The 26615-nt window shown below is 36.4% G+C and overlaps 2 protein-coding genes across 2 annotated transcripts; both read left to right on the top strand.

Moving 5' to 3' along the window:
- The first annotated feature begins 2151 nt into the window (after positions 1–2151).
- Positions 2152–10173, top strand: LOC110926511 (nudix hydrolase 3). The gene is made up of 22 exons (XM_022170281.2): positions 2152–2285; positions 2729–2908; positions 3015–3092; positions 3318–3414; positions 3541–3674; positions 3828–3909; positions 4484–4570; positions 4656–4762; positions 5076–5247; positions 5513–5697; positions 5811–5892; positions 6824–6889; positions 7015–7092; positions 7172–7267; positions 7385–7491; positions 7593–7761; positions 7847–7930; positions 8236–8330; positions 8679–8769; positions 8861–9007; positions 9597–9707; positions 9895–10173. The coding sequence occupies exons 1-21, from the start codon at positions 2221–2223 to the stop codon at positions 9654–9656; spliced, it is 2262 nt and encodes a 753-aa protein (XP_022025973.1). The 5' UTR covers positions 2152–2220; the 3' UTR covers positions 9657–9707; positions 9895–10173.
- Positions 10174–22214: 12041 nt separating this feature from the next.
- Positions 22215–26308, top strand: LOC110924725 (protein FAR1-RELATED SEQUENCE 5-like). The gene is made up of 7 exons (XM_022168719.1): positions 22215–22275; positions 22362–22457; positions 22866–23670; positions 24649–24907; positions 25003–25176; positions 25456–25554; positions 25658–26308. Exons 1-7 carry the CDS (start codon positions 22215–22217, stop codon positions 26306–26308), a joined length of 2145 nt encoding a protein of 714 aa, XP_022024411.1.
- The last annotated feature ends 307 nt before the right edge of the window (positions 26309–26615 follow it).

Raw genomic sequence — 26615 nt, 5'->3', positions numbered from 1 at the left:
GTGAGGGGGGGGGGGTTCACTGTCCTTGCACAACCAATAAGGGGGTAGGGTTTCAATATGTGTATGCTATCAAGTTACGTAACTCCCTGTGTGTGTATATAACCTACGGTAACCGGCCCCCAATCAAAACAATTATACACTTAGGCTCCACTCGGCCCAATCACTATTTCGGTGTGTGTGTGTGTGGATAAAATCCGCTAACCGCCCCATGTGTTGATAAATTCAAAGTCCATTTTGATCACTAAAATCAATCGGCCCTATCAGATATTGTCTGAATTTATTATTGTCGGCTCATGATTCCTTACACAACAGTTGATCTCACAAGTTAAATAGTTCATAATTTTTTATTACTAACCAAACAATCATACCAACACGAAACATATACCAACATGATCAAGTTATAATGCATACGAATTTTGAAAACACTTTGCGAAACGAGTAACCTATCGAGTAAGGACCTTGAATACTCGAGTTGTCACATCATCCCCAACTTGAAAGAAATTTCGTCCCGATATTTGACACGTAATCCGAAACAGTAAGTCGTTAACTCAGGATGACTGTGGATTTTTCCGCGGGTCCCACACATGGGGTATTTATAGGTGAGATGTGAGAAAGGCGGTGCAGAGTAGTGGGTCGGATGGCCATCCGATCGGATGATCATTCGACGGTATGGTCATTCGATCAGACGGCGCGTGCGAGTTAGTTTTCCGACTTTCTTTTCGTGCGTTGAGCGTTGCGTTGCGTTTGAGCGAGTTGCGAGTAAGCGATGCGATAGTATTAAACAAATAGTTACACAAATAACATAACTCATAAAAAGCCTAAAAGTAAATCTGCGTTCCAGGTTTGCGATGAGATTGCGTTGCGATAGAATTGCGATTTGCGTTTGCGAATAACATCCCAAAACATATACAAGGCACACACAAGTAAAGCACATAATAACACACAAAACAATACCAATAACTGCGATTCAAGTTGCGATGCGATAGCGATGTGATAGCGTTTAGTAATAACGTTTCGTTGTGATTTCTGCGTTTGTCGCATTGTTACTTCACATGATAATAAATCGTAGTTTAAAATATCGCTAACTAATATATCGATTACCGCAAAAAGGGTTAGACTATTTATCGAATCTCGAGAGTACAAGCAATAATTAAGAAAGAAAAGACAGATCTGAATAACAACCTGACTTTTACTTTGAGTTTGACTTGTACTTTGACTTTGACTTCGGAAAGTCGGGTTGTTACACGTGTCAGCATGCCGAGTTCGACATGAATCCAATCGGTTTAGCTAAACAAGTTTACATATTCAATATGAAACTCCCTTGAACTCGTTTAAACTAAACTTCACAAATTTTTTGTTAGGCTGGTGCCACCCCTAATCTACCTCTCTTAAATTAGTCACTATGTGTAGCATCCTTTGAATTTAGGCGAATTGGAAATAAATAATCCCACCTAACTCAATTTGGCCGATAATAATCTCAAGTCAGTTATTGGCCGATAATAATCCAAACTGGTTAATTTTTTTTTGTAAAATAGTCAGTCGTTAAAATAGCTTAACGGAGTTAAGTTTTTTTTTTTTTTTTTCCAAATTACAAATCGATGTTTTAGGGCTTTTGATTAGAACGAGGATACGAGTCGATTGCTGTAAAATTTACCTCGAAATTGTGCTCGAAATGGCTTGATTTTTGTTAATTGGAAGTTTAAACACCCGAATTGAAGCACCGTTTTCGTGGGTTGGGGCAGTATTTCGAGGTAAGTTTTACATTAATCGACTCGTATCCTCGTTCGGAAAAAACTCAACTCCGTTAAGCTATTTTAACGACGGACTATTTTATAAAAAAAGATTGACCAGTTCGAATTATTATCGGCCAATAACTGACTTGGGATTATTATCAACCAAATTAAGGGACTGTTTGGTAGTCTCTTAATGACCATTCAGATGCTACATCTTAATGGTTTAAAACCTCTGATGAATAAGAGGTAACCTCAAGTCTGAATGGTTAAGAGATAACCGCTGGATGGTAAATCATCACATGTCACATTCTTCTACCTTCTCATTGGTAATGGTTCCATTAAAATGTAGCTTCTTAATGACTATTTAGAGGCTACCAAACAGCCCCTAGGTTAGTTGGGATTATTTATTTCCAATTTGCTAGAATTTGTTTAGGAATAAAAATATTGGTGATGATAAAAGTTCTCCTCCGTCTACAAACGCAACAAAATGGTTGAAGAACACTTGGACGTCCTCACCAGTTCCGGTCAGAAAACCGGAATCTCCAAACCTAGGTAAGCTTTCTAATTTCAGTTGTATGTTTTTTTTTTTTTTTTTTTTTTTTTTTCCTGAAATGTTGTAATCTGAAGCCAACTTTTGACTTCAATCGTCATGAAAACATGAATCCTAGGATTTGTTGCTCCGTTAATCGTCTACTAAAAAGAAAGCGGAAGCAAAACTTGATGCACATTCTACTTCAGCTTCGTATTTTCTAACTATTTATAATACTAGAACTAGAAGAATTGATTTATTTTTAAGTTTAGAAGCTTTGTCCAACCATATTGGCTACAAAAGTACCATCAGTAGCATGAATGATGTTATGATTTCCAGTGAAAATGATCGGAGACAGTTTAGGATTGGGTGAAAGAAAACTAGTTATTTGAGAGACTTACCGAATTATTTTATTCCTAGCTTTAGCATTAAACGATTGTCATTGCTAATTTGTTGGTTTGTACAGGGGAGCAGTTCATAGAGATGGGGATTATCATCGAGCAGTTCATGTGTGGATATTTGCTGAAAGTAGTCAACAACTTCTTCTCCAGAAACGAGCTGATTCCAAGGATTCATGGCCAGGACAATGGGATATCTCTAGTGCCGGTCATGTATCTGCAGGGGATTCTTCTCTCATCACTGCCAGGTCAGTTAATATGGTGATTTTGTCAATGGTTCGTCGTCATTTTCCAACAAAATTTGTCCATTTGAAATTCTGTTTAATGTACTAATTGTTGTATGTATGTTTGCAGGAGAGAGCTTCAAGAAGAGCTTGGTCTGACACTCCCAGAAGATGCCTTTGAGTTGCTATTTGTTTTCTTGCAACAAAGGTAGACTTTCCATTTTATTCACTGTCACTTTTTGTTACAAGTTTTCTTTTGTATCCGATAGTAGGAACGACCTTTCGTGTGTATGGAAAAGATCTTTCTTAGTCTAATCTGGATTATCTTTTTAGTATTTAATATTCTAGTGCATCCATGATTTATCATCGTAGTTTATACCCTAACTGCGCTTGCTGAATGTTCTGATAATATTGTATTTGCATTTGATTGCAGTGTCACAAATAACGGCACCTTCTTCAATAATGAATTCGATGATGTATATCTGGTGACAACAGTAGCCCCTATTCCTTTGGAGGCTTTTACTCTTCAGGTCATAATTTAGTCCTTGTTTATTTTGGGAATACATACCAAAGTAATTTATACGACATGTTATAATAATCCCTAGTCCCCGTTGGATTCATTGAAATCTGAACATGTGCACTTTCTTTTCTTTAAGGAATCTGAGGTTTCTGCTGTTAAATATATCTCCGTTGAGGAGTATAAACAGGCACTCACTATAAAAGATCCTCAATATGTTCCAAACAGCATAGATGGACAATATGGTCAACTTTTTGACATAATTGCTAAAAGGTAACCATCGTCACGTATTTTTCAGGTTCAATAATATTTAGATGATAATACATGGATGAAAAATGTGGCTATGAATGGAAATATTATGTAAATGTCTGCAAGTCTGATTATTCCTCATGAAAATAGTATTATTTAGCTGAGAAACTTTTGTAGGTACCAAAGTAATGTGGAAGCACGATGTTTGGATATTCAAAAGAAGATCAATCGTTATGCTCATATTACACTTAGTGCCGAGGTTGTATTCTCTCTCTCTTATTCTTTGTATTCTGTGTTAATTTATATTTTAAAGTTATATTTAAAACTCAATTCCAACCTATAAAACAAACATTTTTTTTGCTGAGCAATCATACATTTTCTCGCCTTTTTCTTTCAAATCAATACCCTTCTGCAGTACCATTTTACAAACCAAACACCATGTTAATACGAACCTTCATGGCTTCATCTAGCATGCTTTCATTCAGATATATGTCATTTTCACCGCCTATCCTTCTAGAGGTGTGCCTCTTCTTATGCGCCGGATCATTCCTGTATGCTGTAATCAGTAGAAGTGTCAAAACCGACGGTTTAGGATAAGAACAGGTCTGGGTTGGGCAGATAGTTCATTTTGTTTTATTAAATTTTACAAACAGTTAATACTTTAAAATTTGGTTAAAAACCATATTTTCACAGTGATGATAAAATTTTACAAGTAAATGATTTAGTAGGTTTAATGCATTATGAATGCTTTTTAGTTGACTTTCAACCCTCTTCAGTGAATTGCCACCTGTGCTGATAATTTGGGATTTAATAAAAAAAATCTTGTGACACAGTTGACTGGTCTGACTGAAGAAGACAAGGAAGCTCTGGTTTTAGTCATTCATGCTGCACGATTGATGGATAATATATTTCATCAGCAGGTTTGTCTTGATTAATACATTTAGTCCATGCTATTCTCGTTTTTATAATGGATATAATTTTCATTTGGAATTTTCATTGAATTAGGTTTGGTGCAGCAATCCATCTCTACGGGACTGGTTAAAGGGGCGTGCTCAAATTTCTGAATTCGACAAGTTAAAATGGATTTATTATTCAATAAACAAAACTCCATGGTAAGATCATGCCCTGTAAGTGCTATATAAGATTTCTCGACTTGGCTCTTCACTCTTTTCATCCACTTAACAATCAACATAAACCGTATGTTGCTGAATGATTTTAATATGTTTATCCGCCCCTGATTTTGAACATGAATGACCTAAATGCATTGCCAACTCACAGTGGGTTCTATCTCACGTAAAGGTTGCTGAAAATAATAAAAACATATGAGTAAGTACTAAGTACAATTAAAGAGAAAAAATAGATTAAATTGTTGATTATTTTCTTTTTAAAGGGCAAGTATTGAGGAAGAATTGATTGATTTGGTAGGTCTTGTCTTGATGAAAATGAAGCGTTTTTGACGACTGCAGACTCGGCCATTATATTAGTCCCTGAAGCCGCAAAACCAAATGTTGGTTGGAAAGGTGTTGAATACAAGGCTGCTTTTCCATTGTGGAAACCACCTGGAGCCAATTTCTACCCTCCAGACATGGATAAAATGGTATAAGTTTAATTTTGAAAAATTTATACTTGTTTCCTTTATTAAAAAAATATTTTGTATTTAGTTTTAATTTTGAATAAGATTTAAAGTGAGTTTTCTGAACAAGTTTTATTTATTCAAAGAAAATATTGAGCTTTCAATCCACCTGACGCGATTCCTTGGTTAATGTTTTTTTTTTCTATCAAGTCTGTTTGATTGACCCATCAGACATAAAATACCCAGATCAAGTAAATTGGTCACCTAAGAGTTTTGTTTCTTGTGTCAGGAATTTGAGTTGTGGACAAAAGGTGATGAAAAACAAGATGCTGCTGGATTTTTCAGTATTATTAAAAGGAACACTGATTCTGCCAGTGATCTCTATAGCGTTCCATATTCTCAAGAGTATTCATCATTTCTCACAAGAGCTTCCGAATTATTGCATAAAGCAGGCGATTTGACAAGTTCACCTAGGTAGAGTGTTATTTATTTTTTGGTACCATGGTATCTACAATAGGATCCGCGAGGCTTTGTTAAATATTGTAGCTGCTGGGTTTAAAGAAGTAACGTCATCCATGTATTTGTAGTTTGAAGAGATTGCTACATAGCAAGGCTGATGCTTTCCTTTCAAATGACTACTATGACTCTGATATAGCCTGGATGGAATTGGTTAGTGCTCAGTATATCTTCTTTCATCTATATTTCACTATGTTCATTTATAACAAGAAAACACACATGCGCGTGCATAGTGGCTAGTTATTTGATACAAGCAGTTAATGGGGTAACAAATCGGATATCGGTCAAGGACCTATTGGTTATCGCGGTGGTAATTTTAATATCATGCAGAATTTAAATATATAGCAATTTAACACTAACAATTAAGTATACTCACCTACCATTAACGAATTAACCTTTTGCAACTTGCAAAACACTAACAATTGTTGCAAGTACGAACTAATTAAAACTTAAAACACTAACAATTAACAATTAAGACTTAAAATACTAATAGCAGCAATAAGAAGAAAGACGAATGGTAGAACTAAGAAGAAAGGTACTGATATCTGGAAACTCAGTGATATATCGGTCAATATTGCCGATTTTATTGGTACCAATATACAGACCGATAGTTGACACCGACATTTTACATGGGGACCGATAACCGATATATCGCCGATATTAACTGCATAGATTTGATAAAGGACACATTAGTAATGTTAAATTATTTGAAAGTATGAAGCAGTTCACATGAGGTTATAGAATCCAATTGCTAAATTTTACTCATTGCTATCCATGGTTTTACTTTTACCAATTTGACCCATGTTTATTAGTGTGGTACCCATTTGGTGATCCAGATGATCCACAAGTCAACATCATTTAAGTCGCAACATATCTTGTAAATTTAAACATAGGTATCAATGCTATTCAAGACCTGTCGGTTTTACGTTGTTTACATAAACCATAAGTTTCAACTTTATGAAAATTAAGTTAAATAATTATTTCACTAGAACGGAAAATGCTTGTTTGTTTAAGCTAGTACATGTTTTTTTTTAATTATTTTAGTTAAATGTTTTCATTGTTGTGCACCTTTTCTTTTCCTAAGGACTCTAAGTTGGATGTTACCATTGGCCCGTACGAGACGTATGAAGATGTACTATTTGGATACAAGGTATTATTAAATATTTAATATTCATTTCTGTTTTACTTACACCAACCCTTAATTGAACTATGAACTGTTGTAGTTTTCTTGTATCTCATTGTCTGAATATATTGTAATTGCATACATCAACGTAGGCTACGTTTGAGGCATTTATTGGAGTTCGGGACGATAAAGCAACTGCTCAGGTTAAACTATTTGGGGATCATTTGCAGGTGCAATTTTAGATTTTTTTTTTTTACTTGCATTCAACTCCAACTCTATATCTATACACTAAATTAATCTATTGTGAAGGTTTTGGAGCAAAATCTTCCAATGGACTCCATCTATAAGTCGTCAGAAGTGATATCCGCACCTATTCGTGTTGTTCAGCTTGTTTATAATTCGGGGGTTAGTTCTCTAGAAAAAGAAACTTTTCAAGTGTATATCATTTTGGCATCAATCAAATAGTAAATTTAAAAGATAGAAATCATACAGAATTGAGATGTGAGGTTTTTGTGGGTGCAGGATGTGAAGGGTCCTCAAACTGTTGCATTCAATCTTCCAAATGATGAACGTATAGTCAAAGATCGTGGAACATCCATGGTGATGCTGAAGAATGTTTCTGAGGCAAAGTATATAAATTAAACCATGATGATGTTACAGTTAGTTATATATAGTCAGTCAGCCACCAGGATTTATTAAGGACTGAGTTGGAAAAATGATTTGTTGATAGGTTCAAGCTTATTCTTCAGCCTATAGTGGATGTCTGTATCATAAAGGAACAGCGGGAATTGGTTGACTTTGACTCTTTTTTCACTCACACAATTTGCCATGAGTGCTGTCATGGGATAGGACCACATACCATAACACTTCCAAGTGGTCAAAAGTCAACTGTGAGATTGGTCAGTGTTTACTATCAATTTAATAATTTAATGCTTCATAAACATAACTGGGTTCGTTTATTTTCTTTCTTGTATGATAACACAGGAGCTACAAGAACTCCATTCAGCTATGGAAGAAGCTAAAGCTGACATTGTTGGTCTCTGGGCCTTAAAATTCTTGATTGATAAGGTCCGTCCGTATATTGATATACTATCAATTATATCTTTTGCATATTTGTATCTCGTGCCAAAAACAATAGTCCTGACTTTGGTAAATGCAATGCTGAATATAGTTTTTGTTGTCATGTATTACAAAACATTTATTCCAAAGTGATTTGTATAAGAGGGTGTGTTATGATACATGATATATTCCTTTACCATTCGCTATGATTAAACCATATCACTCATAACAAACTAAATAAAGTCAATTGTAGAATGTCGAAAAAGTATTTTACATGCAAGGTCAAATTGATATTTTTTTTGGGGGTTGACCAGGGTTTGCTTCCAAAGAGCCTGGTCAAGTCCATGTATGTTTCTTTTCTTGCAGGTTGCTTCCGCTCTGTTCGTTTCGGGTTAGAAGAAGCTCATGGGTAATCCGTGTGGCAATGAATATGTTTAGTCTAATTCAATGTTTTTTCTTAGAGGTGGCAAGATGGGTCGAAACAAGTTTGGCTTAAAACAATGTCATTTCTTAAAACAGGTGAAAACATGCTGGGTTGGTATGGTTTGATCTACAAACATTTCTTTTTTCCATTTCTTTAGTTTTTGTTAAATAAATAGGTTGTTAATAATAATATGGTTACAGAAACAATGTTATCACAATATTGGTCAAACTTGACCTGTTTGACAGAAAACGCAACCCATTGATAAAGAAATGGCTTGAAATTGCCACCACGTCTGTCTAGTTTTCCTTGATAATATTTGATAATTGATATCAGAAAAGGACAAGCACTGCAGTTCAACTGGTTATATGAGAAAGGGGCATTTGTTTTACATCCTGATGAAACATTTTCTGTTGACTTTGACAAGGCATGTTTGTCTCTATTATGATGATATAAATGCTTGTTAAATAAATCAATTTCATAAAAATGAGTTCTTCTATTTTAACTCATCTTTGTAGATTGAAGATGCAGTGGAGGGTTTAAGTAGGGTTATACTAACAACACAAGCAAAAGGTGACAAAGATGCAGCACAACAGCTTCTTGCTAATTACTGTGTGATGACAAAACCTTTGAAAGTTGCTTTGGAAAAACTCGAAATGGTTCAGGTAAATTACAATTCATGTCATTCTTCAGGTTTTGCAAGTGAATATGGAGTGCATTTACATGCAAATGGGTTGATTTGGGTTGTGTTTTATCTTTAACTAAAAGATTTAACCATAAGGGAAACATGTAAGACGTCTGAAATGTATTTAAATAAATACACACACACAAAGCTCTTAAATAAATTACTATATCAAAATGTTTAGATTGTTAATTGTAATGAAGATATAGCTTTTGTTATCATATTTAACTCATAGAAAGTTAATAAAAACTATAATGAAAAGTATTTGTGGGTTGACCTGACCCGTTTGCCCAACCTAACCGTTTTGCGGCTCTTTACTTGAATACCTGTGCAGCATTACTTTAACTGATATTCAACATGAACTTTTTGGTCATCGTTTCTCGTCATGATTTTATTCAACAATTGTTAGTGTGAAATACATTTTTGACAGTAATTGCATGTTTTTTTTGTTGAAATAGTTATGTGATGGATTTTAGTATGCTTTGTCGGTACAGAATATGTAATCTTCACAACACATTTTTATATCTAATACGTTTTGCTCATCAAATGATCCGCGTTTTACCAATTTGCAGGTTCCAGTGGATATAGCACCCGAGTTTCCCGTTGTTGATGAATTGTTTCAGGAGAAGTAGGTTTTGTTGATGACATTCTTTCTGAATGTTGGAACCATTTTTCAATAAAAGGTGAGTCATTTTCTTATTATTTGACAAAAAAAACCCCACCTACCATTTGTCTCTCTTTGGAACGATGGTGCTTACAGCTTCTTCAAGTTTACAATTGTATAATGTATCCACAACAATATTGGCCATATGATGTTTTCAGACACATTATATACATGTTCTTGTCATTACCTGTTACGTATCTTTACAGCCCAAGTGTCACAGCCCAACATAGCAAATAAGCCCAAGGTGGAGCCATGTGGGTTACGTAACTATGCAGAAGATTGGAGGATGCAACGTTAAGTTTTTGACTTTCAAATGTTTGTTTCAGTGTGCTATATAATAAAGGAATTAGTGGGATGACCACATTCCAAGTATTCGTAAAATTAGGACCTTATTTGTTTCGTTAACGTTATGATTGTAACTCCTTATAAGGAGAGTGTTGCTTGTGATAATAATATTCAGAAAATTGCTTCATCTTTCTCTATTATTCTCTTCTTGCTTCTCTCTTTATTTCTTTGGCTATTGTATCAGACCGATCGATACACAACATTACCATGTCTTAAGTTGAAGACATCGGTTCAAGCAACACAAACGCACAGTAAACTCTTATAGAAGTAGTCTATTCTGAAGACTTCTACATGATATGTAATAGATTGGGGAACTATCTAGGTAGGGTTGTAAACGAACCGAACGAACACGAACAAGACCATGTTCATGTTCGTTCGTTAAGGAAATTAACATGTTCGCGAACTGTTCACGAACGCTTACCGAACATAAGTTTATGTTCGCGTTCGTTAAGGAAATTAAGTTGTTCACGAACAATTCATGAACACAAACGAACACAAGCAAATAAAAACAAACATTTACCTTGAAAATAAAAAAATAAACACATTGTTATCTTTAAACATTGGATATAAGTAGTTAACTATAACCATCAAATGATAAATCAAAACACAAGAAATATTCTACAACCACCAAACGATGAATCAAGTTTAACTAACTTAGACATAATTATCGAAAGTTTAAAAATATTGTCTTAGAATGTCCAAAGTTTAGCTAACAAGTTTTCAATATGTTTAGATATGTCCAAAGTTTAGCTAACTTTGAAAAAAATAGGGTTTAAGTTTTCAATATGTTTAGATAAAATGTTTCTTATTTATTGTTTTTAATATAATCAAACGAAGACGAACGAACGTAACCGAACATACTACCGAACGTTCACGAACGCAATCGAACGAACAAGATCTGTGTTCGTGTTCGTTCGCTAAGCTAACTGAACATAATTTTTTTGTTCGTGTTCGTTCGTTAAGCTAATCGAACGAACATAAACGAACTTCCCGCCGCATGGTTCACGGACTGTTCGATTAACGTTCAGTACGTTTACAGCCCTATATCTAGGCACACATTACCCTCTTGTTCTTTAGCCTCGAATCTAAGCACCCCTCAAATCAGTGCCTATCGGCTTAAGTTTAGACATCCTATTCTAGAACCTTGTATCCCTAAAGCCACAGCTATTTTTTGTAGAACGGCAGACTCACCTTAAATCTACTCCTAAGTAATACACTAATGTCCCTACGGGACTAGAACTCACATCATTCTGGGGGTAACAATTACACTCTTTGGTATCGCTAAACTACAAGCCTTTGAGTAAAACCACGAGTAATGTACAGCCTTGTAACAACTATATTTTATATTCTTCTATTTTATTAGTTTTAACACGCTTTCATAAAAACGGTCCCATTTTATGACAAGTTATCATATAGCGGCCTTTAAAAACATATCAAGGGGTGCAAGTGGTAATCATATATGGGATTGGTATTATGCGTGCATAACATATGCAAGCTTTGTCTTCATTGATCCAATGCGAGACTCTATTTTTCACAGTGAGCATTTTTGGATCTCTTATATCATACATGATGTGGTGTTATGTGGTGGCGTTGATAGCCGAAAGACAGGGGAGTACATGCACTAATCGGCCTTTGTCTTAAGTACCGAGTGTTATGTGCCTTATGTCCAAGGCTTGATGCAAAACTACTATCGAGCCGGGGGTCTCACTGGAAGCAGCCTCTCTATTCCTATGGGGTAGAGGTAAGGCTGTCTACATCTTACCCTCCTCAGACCCTACGTTAGCTCTGCTATTGGTGGGATTTACTGAGTATGATGATGATGATGATATCATACATGAAATTAAAAATCACACATATTAAGAAATATGAATGTGGTGGAGGGTTCAAATGAGAAGAAATTCTTTGTAAGAAGAAAAAAGAAGAAATTTCAACCAATAGAAATGCTTCATTAGACTTTATTTAATATTTGTACTTAATATAACTATAAGGGTATATTAGTAAACTTACATACATCATTAATTGGTAGTTTTATCTTTAATAATTAACTATATTAAATTTGTAACTTATTTTTAAGATATATATTTTTCACAAAAAATAAAAATAAAATTGATGTGCGTTTGGTGTAATATGTTTTTAATATATAATTAAGCCCTTTTTACACTTTTAGCCAAGTTTTAAATTTATAAAACACGATATTCACTAACACTAAACACACATATGGGCAAGTGCACCCATCGTGGACGTAGTATAGTGTTGGTAAGATACCGAGGTCGTCCAAGGACACAAGAGCTTTTAATACCGGTTTATCCTCAACGTCTAACCAAATCAAAAAGTTAGAAAAATGTTTTAAACTAAGAAAATAAAAACTAACTAAATGCTGAAAAATAAAATAAAATAAAAACAGATAGACAAGATGAATCACTTGGATCCGACACGTGTATTAGTATAACCTTTGATTATTTTCGCACTTTTGCACTTGTTTAAGAGATTATCTTAGTTATTGTAGTAGGCCCCTCTTTTGAAGGCGACGTTACCCTCAACCCAGTAGTTTGAGTCAGCAAGGATACAATCCTAAAGGGTCGGATTATTGAAAGATAATGAATTAAGTTATTAATGCAAATTATGGTAGGCCCCGCTTTTGGCGGTGACGTTACCCTCGGCTAAGTAGTCTGAGTCAGCAGGGATACAGTCCTAAATAGCCGGGTTATAGTATTAATAGTAGTTAACTTATGAGGGGGTCAAAGAGTTTGGATCCCCGCCATCCAATACCTATGGGCATTGAAGGAGATCCTACTAAGTTTGACCCAGGTCCCAAGCAGGACCTCTAAACGCTGAACAAGGGCAAGACCCTTACCAAACCGTTCCCTTAACCCCCGACCAGGTAGCCAACATACCTCCATATAGACCGTGGAGATATGAATGGTGAAAATCTTTTATTTTATATAGACAGTAAAATAATGCCAAGACACCACGGACAAACGATAAGGAAAGATCACCTTCAACATAAGTAACTAGTTATTAAAGTCATTAATACAAAACCAAATAAAAAGTGCAAAAGATTAAAAATAAAAAGTATTATACTAAACACTTGTCTTCACCAAGTGATGTAAGAGACTTAGGCAAACATGGCCTTGATTGTCAAGAACTCTTACGATTAATCTTGGATCCCGAGACGACTCACACACTCTACAATGGACAATGGATGATGGTGGTGGATGATGGTGTTATGGTGGTGGTGGGTGGTGGATGAGGTGTGAGAGAGGTGGTGTGCCAAGGGATGAGAGAGAATGAAACCAAGCTCCTCTATTTATAGGCTGGACAGAACGCTGGACACGGCCCCGTGTCCGCTGGACACGGCCCCGTGCCCGTCTGACACTCTCTCTCTTCATTAATTGTAATTGCGAATTACAATTAATGCGCCTGCTGTACTTTCACCACGCCCCCGTGCTCGCTGGACACGGCCCCGTGGTGAGCAATGGAAGCTTCTACTGGTTTGTCTTTTCTGCTGCTTCCTGGGCACGCCCCCGTGTTCGCTGGACACGGGGCGTGTTCAGACTCTGTTTTCTTCTCTTTGTCTTGGGAGGTGCCGTTGAGGGTTCGGGCAGTCCACTTTTGTTCCTTTTCTTGTATTTATGGTAGAATTAGTGGTCTTTTTGCTTCTTTTGTGATTTTGAGCTCATTTCATCCTGAAAATACAAAAGGAAGACAAAAACACTCTTTTTCCAACATTAGTACTTAAAAAGGGTTAGTTTTATGCCTTAATTGATGTGTTTTATATGTTGCATTTTACACACATCAAATACCCCCACACTTGAACTTTTGCTTGTCCTCAAGCAAAACTCTTTTAATGTGGCTTACACTCCCAAATGGAATAGGTAGAAGAGAAGTTTTTTTTTTTAGCTTGTCCTAGAGTGTCGGGAATCCAAGGTTTGTATAGGTTTTATTTTTATTTTATTTACAATCCTATTCGTCATGATTTATTTTGAACTTTTCATAAGATAAACTACTTATTTGGGCATAACATGCCTTATCAAAATTCCATTTATATACAAGTTCACATACCTCACGGGAGATCACTCAATCACTCGGCCGAAGGTGTATATTTAAGTGAATCGCTCGAGAGCGGCACGGACTTACGTTTTCCATAGGCTTGCCAAGCGATCAATCCTCCTCCTTTTTAACTTTTTACCTTTGTAAATATCAAGAGGACTTTTGGGGTGAAGGCTTGGGTTTAAAGGTGGGTGGTTGGTTAGTGGTTAGTAAAAAGGGCGAAAATCGTAACAAGTATCGGTTTTCGTAAAATACCTTATTTTTTTTTTAGTGACATTTATCTTTGAAGTATTTCTCCAAACAAGCTTTTGTAGCTTTTGTTTGTTTTTGACTTCATTATTCATATATTTTTTTTTCCGTCACGTAAAGGGTATATTTATGAAAAACCGAGTTTGTTACTAAAATAAAGGTGAAAAAATGAAAAAGGTTTTTGGTGGGTAAAAAAAAATTGTTTTGGGGGTAATGAAATGAAAGGTTTAGGCTCAAAGGGGTTTTCTAGGGGGATTTTGGGTAGGTAAAAAAAAATGAAAAATAATGGTTTTGAAAGAAAAATAGTTAGTCCTAATGCCTCCATCATTTACTTACTTGGGTTTAAGTTGGTAAGGACCGGGAATGTATCGTCGTGGCAAGTTCTAGATTTGTAAAGACCGAGCGGCTATTCACACAAGAAACGAAAAATGAGCATTTAATCTAAATATGTATATTTTTATGCTCAATAAAGGCTCAAAACTCACTTTTGTGGGAATGGGTTTTTAATGTGACCAAGCATATATAATCGAATTTTTAACTAGACTTGTTATACCGTTTCATAATTTTCTTATGTTAGTTCTTTTTATCACGACGCTATCGGTTGTAAATTTAAAAAAAATATAACCCTTTTATCACTTGTTATTCCCAACTTAAACTAAGACAAGTAAATAATAAAAAAATGAAAAAGTTTTTTGAAAAAATTTGGGGTGTTTAGCGGTTCCAATAGAGTTTTGTGTAAGGCTTGTTTTAGGATTTTGCAAAATTTCAAGGTTTTAGCATTCCCCCCACACTTAAATTACACATTGTCCTCAATGTGTCCAAAAATAAAGTTTTTGGTTGATTAGAATATGTAAAAGTGTGTTTAAAAACAAAGATTTGTGTTACTGGCGCTCTGGACACGGCCCCGTGTTGACCGGGCACGGCCCCGTGGTCAAGTGCCAGTAACAAAAATTATAGAATTGAAACAGAAGCCTGGACACGGGGGCGTGTCCGCTGAACACGGCCCGTGTCCAGTTACCTGAACTGGGTGATTTCCTGCAGGGGGCTCAGCACGGGGCCGTGTTGGTTGGGCACGGCCCGTGTTGAGCCTTCTGTTATGGAGATTTTTGTCGGTTTGTTCTGTTCTTCTGCATGGTTCCATTTTTTCTCGTTCCCTTTTTCATCCATTACCACCATGAGTCCATAAATCATAAAAACCATCATAACATTGCTAATAGAGAGACATTACATAAAGATAAAAATTACATAGATATTAAGCTTATGGAGTTCTAGCCCTATGTTTTATTTTAATTTAGCAAAATTTCCAAGAATCTACTGATCTTGGTTAGATAAGGCTTTGTAGAGCTCCACCTTTCGGGTGCGGTTCTCCTCATATGTCGGCAAGCCACTCCTCTACCTCCCTTGGAAGGAGGAAGGAGGGCTCGTTTGCATTTGTTTGAGGAGTTTCAACTTCCGCCGGAACTTCTTGTGGGATTTCCATAGGAGGTTCTGCGGGGAGGTCTCCCCACCCGGTATGGTTGTTAATACCGAGCGCCAAGTTCCAGTCTTGTTGTGGAAGAACTGGTTCCATGGGGGGTGCTACCAAAATGTTTAACCTTTGGTGCAAAAGGTTAATCTCTTGGAAGCTGCTTTCCAATCCCATTGTAAGATCGTTAATACGGTCAATGAGGACCTCCTCCACGGACGTCATTTCGTCGAGAGCCTCCCTTAGCGCTATCACGTAGTGCACAAGTGTAGCTTCAACGGAGGGCCTCCTTCCCCTTCGGCTGTTTGAGGAATGAACGGATGATGTTTCGCTGTTTTCACTCGCCATTCTACGAAAAATAAACCAAAAAATAGTTTATAAGACGAAACAGCTTCTGGACACGGCCCCGTGCTCAATGAGCACGGCCCCGTGTTCATCTTTCTGCAGAATTTTGGAGCAAGGAACCTTGGTTTTTTAAGTTATTTTCTGAGTTTATGCAAGCTTTTTGACAGCAAATAACTCTAAACAATGTTACATAACATGTTTTTACCAAGATTCCATGATCAAAACTCCTTGTTTCCTACCATAAAGATTGAAAATTCAAACTTTTCATGGTGGCTCTTGAAGAAAGATGAAGAAGAGGGAAATGTCTAGAAGAGGAAAAGACAAGATGGGTTGTTGGAAACTTCTTTTAGACTTACCTAGGATTGTTTGAGAGAAGATTCCTTCAAATCTCTGTGCCCAAGTTGGTCCAAATGTGCAGGATTTTTGGCTGCATTTATAGAAAATGACAGCCTACTGCACACGGCCCCGTGTCCGCTGGACACGGCCCCGTGTGCAGATGAAATTCTGACACAGTTTGTCCGTATTCTGACGTTCTGATCAGAGGGGAATCTTTTGGCGGACACGGGGGCGTGTTGGCCGGGCACGGCCCCGTGTCGGAAAGCTGCCTTATGAAGTTTTGTCTTTATCAAGGAGCCAATTTGTATCGGGTGGCTCCTGACTTGTTGGAACAACGCCAAAGTGCCTAAGATACCTTAATTGTCCTATACTAAGGCGAGAACGCAAGAGGTTGTCGGTGAGGGTAATTCCTATTTTCATTCTAGGTGGACAAGTCCAACCCTTTCACGGGCTCTCGTTAAAGAAGGTGTATGCCGAATCGCTCAGGTCTATGTATGCACCGAACGAGGTCGATGGGGAGTCCTTCACGGCACAATCGGCACAGGGACGACTATCGTCCATGTCTTGTTTAGGAAGAAAGGTATTTTCGGGAGCAACGAGGTTGTCAGAATGCGGTTCCAACATTTCCTCATGGTCATCATCTTGGGATGGATCTAAGAAATCCTTCCTAAGTTCTTTTGACCAATTTAGAAGTAGTTCTTCTAGTTGAAATAGCTCGTCAAGGAGCATATCTCCTAGAATATCTGGCTGGGCGCATTCGAGGGAGAAATAGTGTTTATTTTTACTTTCGCCCCTCTTAAGGTTACAAGGAATTGGTGGGTCTATATAGTGTGGCCTATAAGTGAGGAAGAAACATTTTAATTCCTCGTGTTCGCCTCCACATATTCGACACCACAAACCATAAGAGTGCCGAAAGTAAAAAGAATCACTATCACTCATGTTTGTATCAGAAATTACCAACCGCCGGGATCGAACGGTTCTGTTTTCAGCAACTGAATCTTGGGCACGGGGGCGTGTTGAGTGGACACGGCCCCGTGTTCAGCCTACTGTCTGATATAAAACAGGATTGCCAGTTCCAATGATTGGGCACGGGGCGTGTTCAGCGGGCACGGCCCCGTGCTGAGCTCTGCAGAAGCTGGAAAATCTAAAAAAAATCCTAAAAATTAAAGAAAAATAAAAAGATGATTAGGCCGTTGATTCCTAACTTTCTTAAAATCCTTGTGTCCCCGGCAACGGCGCCAAAAACTTGATGTGCGTTTGGTGTAATATGTTTTTAATATATAATTAAGCCCTTTTTACACTTTTAGCCAAGTTTTAAATTTATAAAACACGATATTCACTAACACTAAACACACATATGGGCAAGTGCACCCATCGTGGACGTAGTATAGTGTTGGTAAGATACCGAGGTCGTCCAAGGACACAAGAGCTTTTAATACCGGTTTATCCTCAACGTCTAACCAAATCAAAAAGTTAGAAAAATGTTTTAAACTAAGAAAAATAAAAACTAACTAAATGCTGAAAAATAAAATAAAATAAAAACAGATAGACAAGATGAATCACTTGGATCCGACACGTGTATTAGTATAACCTTTGATTATTTTCGCACTTTTGCACTTGTTTAAGAGATTATCTTAGTTATTGTAGTAGGCCCCTCTTTTGAAGGCGACGTTACCCTCAACCCAGTAGTTTGAGTCAGCAAGGATACAATCCTAAAGGGTCGGATTATTGAAAGATAATGAATTAAGTTATTAATGCAAATTATGGTAGGCCCCGCTTTTGGCGGTGACGTTACCCTCGGCTAAGTAGTCTGAGTCAGCAGGGATACAGTCCTAAATAGCCGGGTTATAGTATTAATAGTAGTTAACTTATGAGGGGGTCAAAGAGTTTGGATCCCCGCCATCCAATACCTATGGGCATTGAAGGAGATCCTACTAAGTTTGACCCAGGTCCCAAGCAGGACCTCTAAACGCTGAACAAGGGCAAGACCCTTACCAAACCGTTCCCTTAACCCCCGACCAGGTAGCCAACATACCTCCATATAGACCGTGGAGATATGAATGGTGAAAATCTTTTATTTTATATAGACAGTAAAATAATGCCAAGACACCACGGACAAACGATAAGGAAAGATCACCTTCAACATAAGTAACTAGTTATTAAAGTCATTAATACAAAACCAAATAAAAAGTGCAAAAGATTAAAAATAAAAAGTATTATACTAAACACTTGTCTTCACCAAGTGATGTAAGAGACTTAGGCAAACATGGCCTTGATTGTCAAGAACTCTTACGATCAATCTTGGATCCCGAGACGACTCACACACTCTACGATGGACAATGGATGATGGTGGTGGATGATGGTGTTATGGTGGTGGTGGGTGGTGGATGAGGTGTGAGAGAGGTGGTGTGCCAAGGGATGAGAGAGAATGAAACCAAGCTCCTCTATTTATAGGCTGGACAGAACGCTGGACACGGCCCCGTGTCCGCTGGACACGGCCCCGTGCCCGTCTGACACTCTCTCTCTTCATTAATTGTAATTGCGAATTACAATTAATGCGCCTGCTGTACTTTCACCACGCCCCCGTGCTCGCTGGACACGGCCCCGTGGTGAGCAATGGAAGCTTCTACTGGTTTGTCTTTTCTGCTGCTTCCTGGGCACGCCCCCGTGTTCGCTGGACACGGGGCGTGTTCAGACTCTGTTTTCTTCTCTTTGTCTTGGGAGGTGCCGTTGAGGGTTCGGGCAGTCCACTTTTGTTCCTTTTCTTGTATTTATGGTAGAATTAGTGGTCTTTTTGCTTCTTTTGTGATTTTGAGCTCATTTCATCCTGAAAATACAAAAGGAAGACAAAAACACTCTTTTTCCAACATTAGTACTTAAAAAGGGTTAGTTTTATGCCTTAATTGATGTGTTTTATATGTTGCATTTTACACACATCAAAAATTTCATTTATAGTGTAGGATAAATACGAGGCGTGTAGGATAAATTACGAGTTGTGTAGGATAAATTTCAATATGTGTAGGATAAATTTCGAAATGTGTAGGATAACTTTTGATGTGCGTAGGCAAAAATATTTAGTGTGGAGGATTATAGTCTTAATGACTAATTAATTAGTCAAACATAATAATAAATGAGATGAGAACAAAATTATTTAATGTTTTACAATTATACCATTTTATTCTTTTTCTTCTCAATAAAATTTTCTTCTCAAATGAACCTTCCCTTATGAATGTGTATATATATATATAAGGAGAAGATCATGAGAAAACTACATATAAATGAGAAAACTAGAAAACTAACTAAAAAAACCTAAAAAAAAGCTAAAAAACATACCATTTTTTTACAATTTTTTATAAAAAAATCGCTAGTTTTTAAATATAAAAAAAAAATTTCAATTTTTTTTTGTTGTACTGCACATGTGCATTATATGTGTACTACACATGTGGAATATATCCGTAATAGTGCACATGTGCAATACAACAAAAATTTTTTTTTTGAAAATTGTTTTCCAAGCATAAAAACCTGCGATTTTTTTTATAAAAATTTAAAAAAAAATTTTGTTATGTTTTTTAGGCTTTTTTAGTTAGTTTTTTGGTTTTCTCATTTAAACTAGTTTTCTCATTATCCATCCCCTATATATATATATATATATATATATATAGGGTAATGTTCATGCGAGAACCACCCTTATTGCGAAAACCGCGAGAACCAATGTGAACATAAAATAAAATCTAAAAAAATAAAAAACACTCAATTTTTTATTTTTTTAATATATTTTTTTTTTAAAAATCGCTATATTTCGTAACAAAAAAAAAACTTTTTTTTTTCGAGTAACAGTTATCCATGCACATGTGCATATGTATCATTACTTCGACAAATTCGGTAATACGTTATCAGGAATAGACAATTGCACTTTAATTTACAATACCATCTGTAATACACTACTTTTTACATTACCAATATTCAAAATGCACATGTGCATCATTAGGTATAACCATGATATAACGTGTTTTGGTACAAAAAGTTTGTGATTTTGAATGGAGAAGTAGGCTCATATACATGTTTTTTTGGTCAGTTATATCTAGTGGTTGATGGTTTGGTTATAGTTGTCAATTTATGATATAATATGTTGATTGGATGGTATAAATGGTGTTTACATACATGTAATAAAGTGAAAATATTGGTAATGGTATTGTATTATGGATGGTATGAGGTAATGGTATTGTATTATGGATGGTAGGAGGTAATGATAGTGTATTATGGATGGTATGATAGATGAAAGGGAAAGTGTATTCAAAGTAATGTACCAAAACACCTTATTTCATGTTGATACGTATAGACGGACATGTGCATTTCTAATATTGGTAATGTAAAAAGTATTGTATTACACATGGTAGTGTAAATGAAAGTGCAATTGTCTAATATTTGTAATGAATTACGGAAGTTGTCAAAGAAATGACAAAAATGCACATGTGCATGTTTGTGTATTATGGATGGAATGATAGATGAAAGAGAAAGTAGTGTACCAACACACCTTATTTCATGTTGATACATATAGATGCACATGTGCATGTCTTATTTTGTTAACGTAAAAAGTAGTGTATTACACGTGATAGTGTAAATGAAAGTGCAATTGTCTAATATTTGTAATGAATTACGGAATTTGTCAAAAAAATGAACAAATGCACATGTGCATGGATAATTGTGACTCGAACTTTTTTTTTTGAATTTTTTTATTATTATTAACGAAATATAGCGATTTTTCCAAAAAAATTAGTAAAAAAAAATTGGGGGTGTTTTTTTAGATTTTTTTAGGTATTACTCTTTGTGTTCACACTGGTTCTCACAGTTCTCGCAATAAAAGGTGATTCCTAACGGATCATTCTCCTATATATATATATATATATATATAATGTAAGTATCTATGGAAAACCCATTTAATCTAGAAAACTTGGCAAACCTTAATTGTGTGGTCAAGATTGATACACATCATCTCTTTAAAACACATGTTAAAAGGGCATATTGGTCATTTGATCAAGCTATCATTTCACTCTCTTCCCCATCCCATCAACTCATTTATTACCCATCATCTCATCCTTTTTTAAACCAAAAATTACATACAGAATCCATCTCTTTCTTTCTTCTTCATACCCCATTCCTTTCTCTTCAAAACCCTAACTTCATTGCTTTCACCCATCTTCCATGGCCGATTTTCAGGCTTCTTCCCCTAGCCGTGTATTCCGGAACAACTTCATTGGCGATCAATCACCGGCGGTGTACTTCCATCAGGCATCAGTTTCTTCCGGTATGTGAATGAATGAAAAATCTGTTCTCTTTTTTTTAGTAGACAATAATGTTTTTTTATTCATGTTCTTCTTTTTTTAAGAGTCAATCATCTTCTTTTCTTGGTGATCATCTTCTTTTTGGTTCATTTTCTTTATTTTTTTATGAGTCAATCATGAACACCCTCACACTTACATGTGTTTGCGGATTAGATGATTTTATCTTGGATCCTTTTGTTCAACTTATTTGAAGCTTGGATCCTTTTGTTCAACTTATTTGAAGCTTGGATCCTTTTGTTCAACTTATTTGAAGCTTTTTCACATTTTTAATATCTTGCACAGCCAAGCAACCAATTTGTATTTTCTTTTTGTTTTGTTGGTGTTTGAAACCCATTACTATACAAGTTTGTGATTTATTGTATAATCAGGTGTTTGACATATTAGAGATGAGACCATGCAGCCAGAGGTAGAACTTCAACAGTCTCAGTTTCAGATGTTTTCACCAAATGAAGAAGGTTTAACATTTGGATTTAAAAGCTTTTTTTTCTAAAAAAAATCTTATTCTTGTTTTTCTAATTACCGGTGCAAACTCGATTTTCAGATATGTGGAGTGATGAGTATGACGAGGAATCACCGCTACGCGCACGACCTAACGACAGAGGGAAATCCCCACTAACCGGAACTGATGTTCATGAAGGTTATCTTCAACCTTTTTGGCAGCATGAAACCATAAATATTTTTGAAAAATATTCATTCATAACATTGTAACATGTGTTAGCACTCCAATAAAAGTGTTAGCACTGCTCTAAAAATAACTTTTACCTTTGTATTTTAAAAAAAATATCCATTGTTTACAAGTCTCATATGCATTGGTCAACGTAACACGTACACATTACACATGTAACATGTGTTATAACCTTACAGAAAATTAAAAAAAATCCATGATGGTGTTACAAAATGTAGCCCTTATGACAAGGTTTTCCTAAAAAGATACATTTTATGTTATTTTTCAAAATTACTCAGTTTTAAATATGTAGCCGTTATGTTTTTTTTTTTTTTTGTAAAAAGATTCAGTTTTTGTTTAATTTACACATTTTATACACAGATGAACAAGGAACTCCACGCTACTTTGTAACTCAGACCCCACAAGGAACCAAATATTGGACTCCTATTGTTGACAAGGAGTTCCATCCCGTTCTTCGAAAGTCATACGACACATTTGAGGAGCTTATTGCAATGTATAAGGCATACGGATACCAAGCTGGCTTCGATGTAAAAAAGGCGCAAACAAAGGTTTGGAATGGGTATGCGACGCACAAATACTTGAGGTGCTCGAAAGCTTCTAAACCGCAAAAGAAAAGGACGTTCGACACTCTCTGTGAGTCTTCGGTGATGACCAACAGGAAAAGTACATTCACACACACTGATTGCAAGGCGCAGATTCTTGTCCTCATCATGCAAAACCCTACTCGTTTTGTTGTACACAACTGGATTGATGTGCATAATCACCCCCTTATTGACCCATTCAACCGAGACCTTTCAAAAATATCAAGAAAACTCCCATTTGCAACGCAACAATTTATTCACCGAATGAGCCTCAATCATATTGGTCCGGTCAAGTCCCACAGGTGCCTTGTAAGTATTAAAGGTGGTCATCACAACGTGCATGGTACTCCCGAAGACTTTAAAAACTTTAGCCAGAAGTTGAGGATTTTTATAGGTAACCGAGATGCTCAACTTTTTCTGGATCGCCTTCGTGATCGAAGGGAAAGTCTTCCAAACTTCTACTATGACTTTGTTGTATCTGATGGGAAATTGAATGCTGTGTTTTGGGCTGATGAGATCTCCAAGCTAAACTACAAGGCTTTTGGGGATGTGTTAGCATTCGATGCTACTTACCAGACAAACAAGTTAGTAGATATATTACACCTAATATATAGAACATGTCTTACATGTGTTACACATGTAGCTCTTACGTTACAACCTTTTCTTTTACTTTCAAAACAAATGGTAACATGTGTTACATGTGTTACAGATTTGCCTTTTTTTAATTTTCAGATAGTTATACATGTGTTACACATGTAACCCTTACTCTAAGTGGTTCTGGAAAAAAGATAAATTCATTGTTATTTCAATAGGCATTTTAAAAAGATTGATTATTCTTATTTCACATGTTAAAATTGTCCATTGTTTTGAAGTAACAATAGGCATTTTAAAAAGATTGCTTTATTCTTATTTCCAAATATTAGGCAGAAGTAACATATGCTACACATGTAGCTCTTGTCTTACGATGTCTCCTAACAAACGTTAGGCGTATTACATGTGTTTCACATCTATCTATTAAGATAAATGGTGGTGAAGAAAGATATCTTTTCTGTTACTTCAAAACAATAAACATTTGTAACATGTGTTACAGATCTGCATTTTTTACATCTTTGACACCTTTAAAGATGTTGGAATTATCTATTGTTTTGAAGTAGCAATAGGAATTCTTACATGTATCTGCATAATGTTGTGAAAAAAGATTCATTCATTGTTACTTAAAAACAATTGGCAGTTGTAACATGTGTTACACATGTAGCTCTTATATTACAATCTTTCCTAATATGTGTAACACATGTTACAATTGCTTATTGTTTTGAAGTAACAGCAAAAATATCTTTTTTCATTGTTACTTCAAAACAATAGTTAGTTGTTACATGTGTTACACATCTTAAAATTGTCTATCTTTTTCAAATAACAACTTGCATTATGACATGTATCTGGATAATGTTTAAGGATTCGAATAAGAATATGCATTTTATTTTGAGTTCTGACACTTGTTACATGTGTTACCTCCGACATGTAACATGATTTTGTGCTAACCACCCACCCTATTTTTTCCCCAGGTACAACATGATTTTTGTACCATTCACTGGCGTAGACAACCACATGCATTGTGTGACCTTTGGTGCTGGGTTGCTTTTAAATGAGACTGTTGAATCTTATAAATGGGTACTCCAAGCATTCCTGAAAGCACATGGAACTGAACCCCGGTTGATCTTAAGCGATCAGGACCCGTCGATGAAACAGGCTATTCAACAAGTCTTTACTACATCTCGTCACAGGCTTTGCATGTGGCATATTATGAAAAAGTTACCAACCAAGGTCAAAGATAAGCACTGAGTTATTATTCCGAAGTTATTTTTTTTTCAGTACCTTATTGTCGACTTGTTTCTTTTTTCCGTTAACATTGTTAACAGATTGCGGGTGACCTGTTGCAAAACACTGATGTGAGGGCTTGCATTCATCGACTGGTTTGGAATGTTTACATAAAGCCATCTACCTTTGAATCGCGATGGGTAGCGTTGCTGGAAAAATTTGGACTACAAGACCACCAATGGCTCAATGAGATGTACGAAATCAGTGAACGTTGGGTACCCGCATACTTCAGGGACATCCCTATGTGCTGTTTGATGAAGACGACTTCACGTTCCGAAAGTTCAAATGCAGCTTTCAAAGTTAACTCTACCAGCGCAAATACTTTGGTTCAATGGCTGCTATGTTATGACGCGCGAATTGACGCACAACGTTACTGCCAAAGAGTTGCTCATTTCAAATCTTCTTCCATCGTTTTCCATGGCAAAAGCAATCTACCCATTGAAGAACATGCGTTCGCTATTTATACTCACTCTGTTTTTCACGTTGTTTGAAAGGAAATCCTCAAGGGAAAGTTTTACTGCTACATCTTAAACCAAGCGGCCAAAGACGGCACAATGGTTTTTTCTGTCACACATGAAGACAACGTTTTCACGGTTATTTTTTTCACAATAGGCTGCCTAACACATGTTACATATAATATTTTTTTACACCATAGCGTTACAGTGCCTAATATTGGTTTAGCTTTATAATATGCAGGTCAAGTTTAATAACGTTGATAGGACAGCAGATTGTTCATGCCGTGGTTTCACTCGCATGGGCTACCTATGTCGCCACGTCTTTTGTGTGTATCGCTTACAACATGTTGATACGATCCCAGCCCAATACATATCTGATAGGTGGCGGCGTGATATATTGCCAAAGAGAGTGTTTTCCGTCCAGAGTCGTTATGGTGTAGACACGCAACCACAGGACGTTATGCGATCTGAGATTATTGACGTGGTCTCCGACTGTGTGGATGTTGTTCGAAACGATGTTGATTCACTTTCATCCTTGCTTGAACAGCTAAAACTCATCAAAATGAATTTTTTAACAAAGGGATCTATCCAGATGCCAGCCCAAGTGCCAAGTGAGGATGTCTTAGAAGAACTGATTGGGCATCCAAGAGAGAACGAGGTTGTGGTGAATAACCCTGATGTGGCGCGTAATAAAGGATGTGGTAAACACCGTCGCATTACTGGTAGCAGCAACCAGCCAGGTCCAAAACCCCCAAAGGCTGCTCGACTGTGCCGAACCTGCATGAAGTACGTCACTTGCCATGATTCCCGTAATTGCAAAAAATTCACCGATCCCGATAGCATCAATCAGCCTCCCAACCCGAATGACATGGGGTCTTCATCTGCCCTTTAGTTATATATGCTAGCTGACGACAATCGCTGACCAGACACCAACTTTTGACACGTGTTATGTACATGTAACAGTATTTTGGACTTTGCACCTCGATGCAACAGTAAAACTGTTACGTGTGTAACACGCATTATCCAATGGTTGTTTTTGTTTAGGTAAGCTACTTTTTGCAACTTGATTGGTGAAGCTTACTATGTTCTTCGTTACTTAGTTTAACGTATGTACGTTTCATGTGAAACATAAACAATATCCCGCTCGTGTTTCAACATGTATTTTGGTTGTAATTTGACAATGGCATGGTTGCCCTTAA

This window comes from Helianthus annuus, chromosome 7 (assembly GCF_002127325.2).
Source record: "Helianthus annuus cultivar XRQ/B chromosome 7, HanXRQr2.0-SUNRISE, whole genome shotgun sequence".
In the NCBI taxonomy this organism is placed as follows: Eukaryota; Viridiplantae; Streptophyta; class Magnoliopsida; order Asterales; family Asteraceae; genus Helianthus; species Helianthus annuus.
The sequence above is the reverse complement of the archived record's forward strand: the minus strand, read 5'-3'. Positions and strand labels throughout refer to the sequence as shown.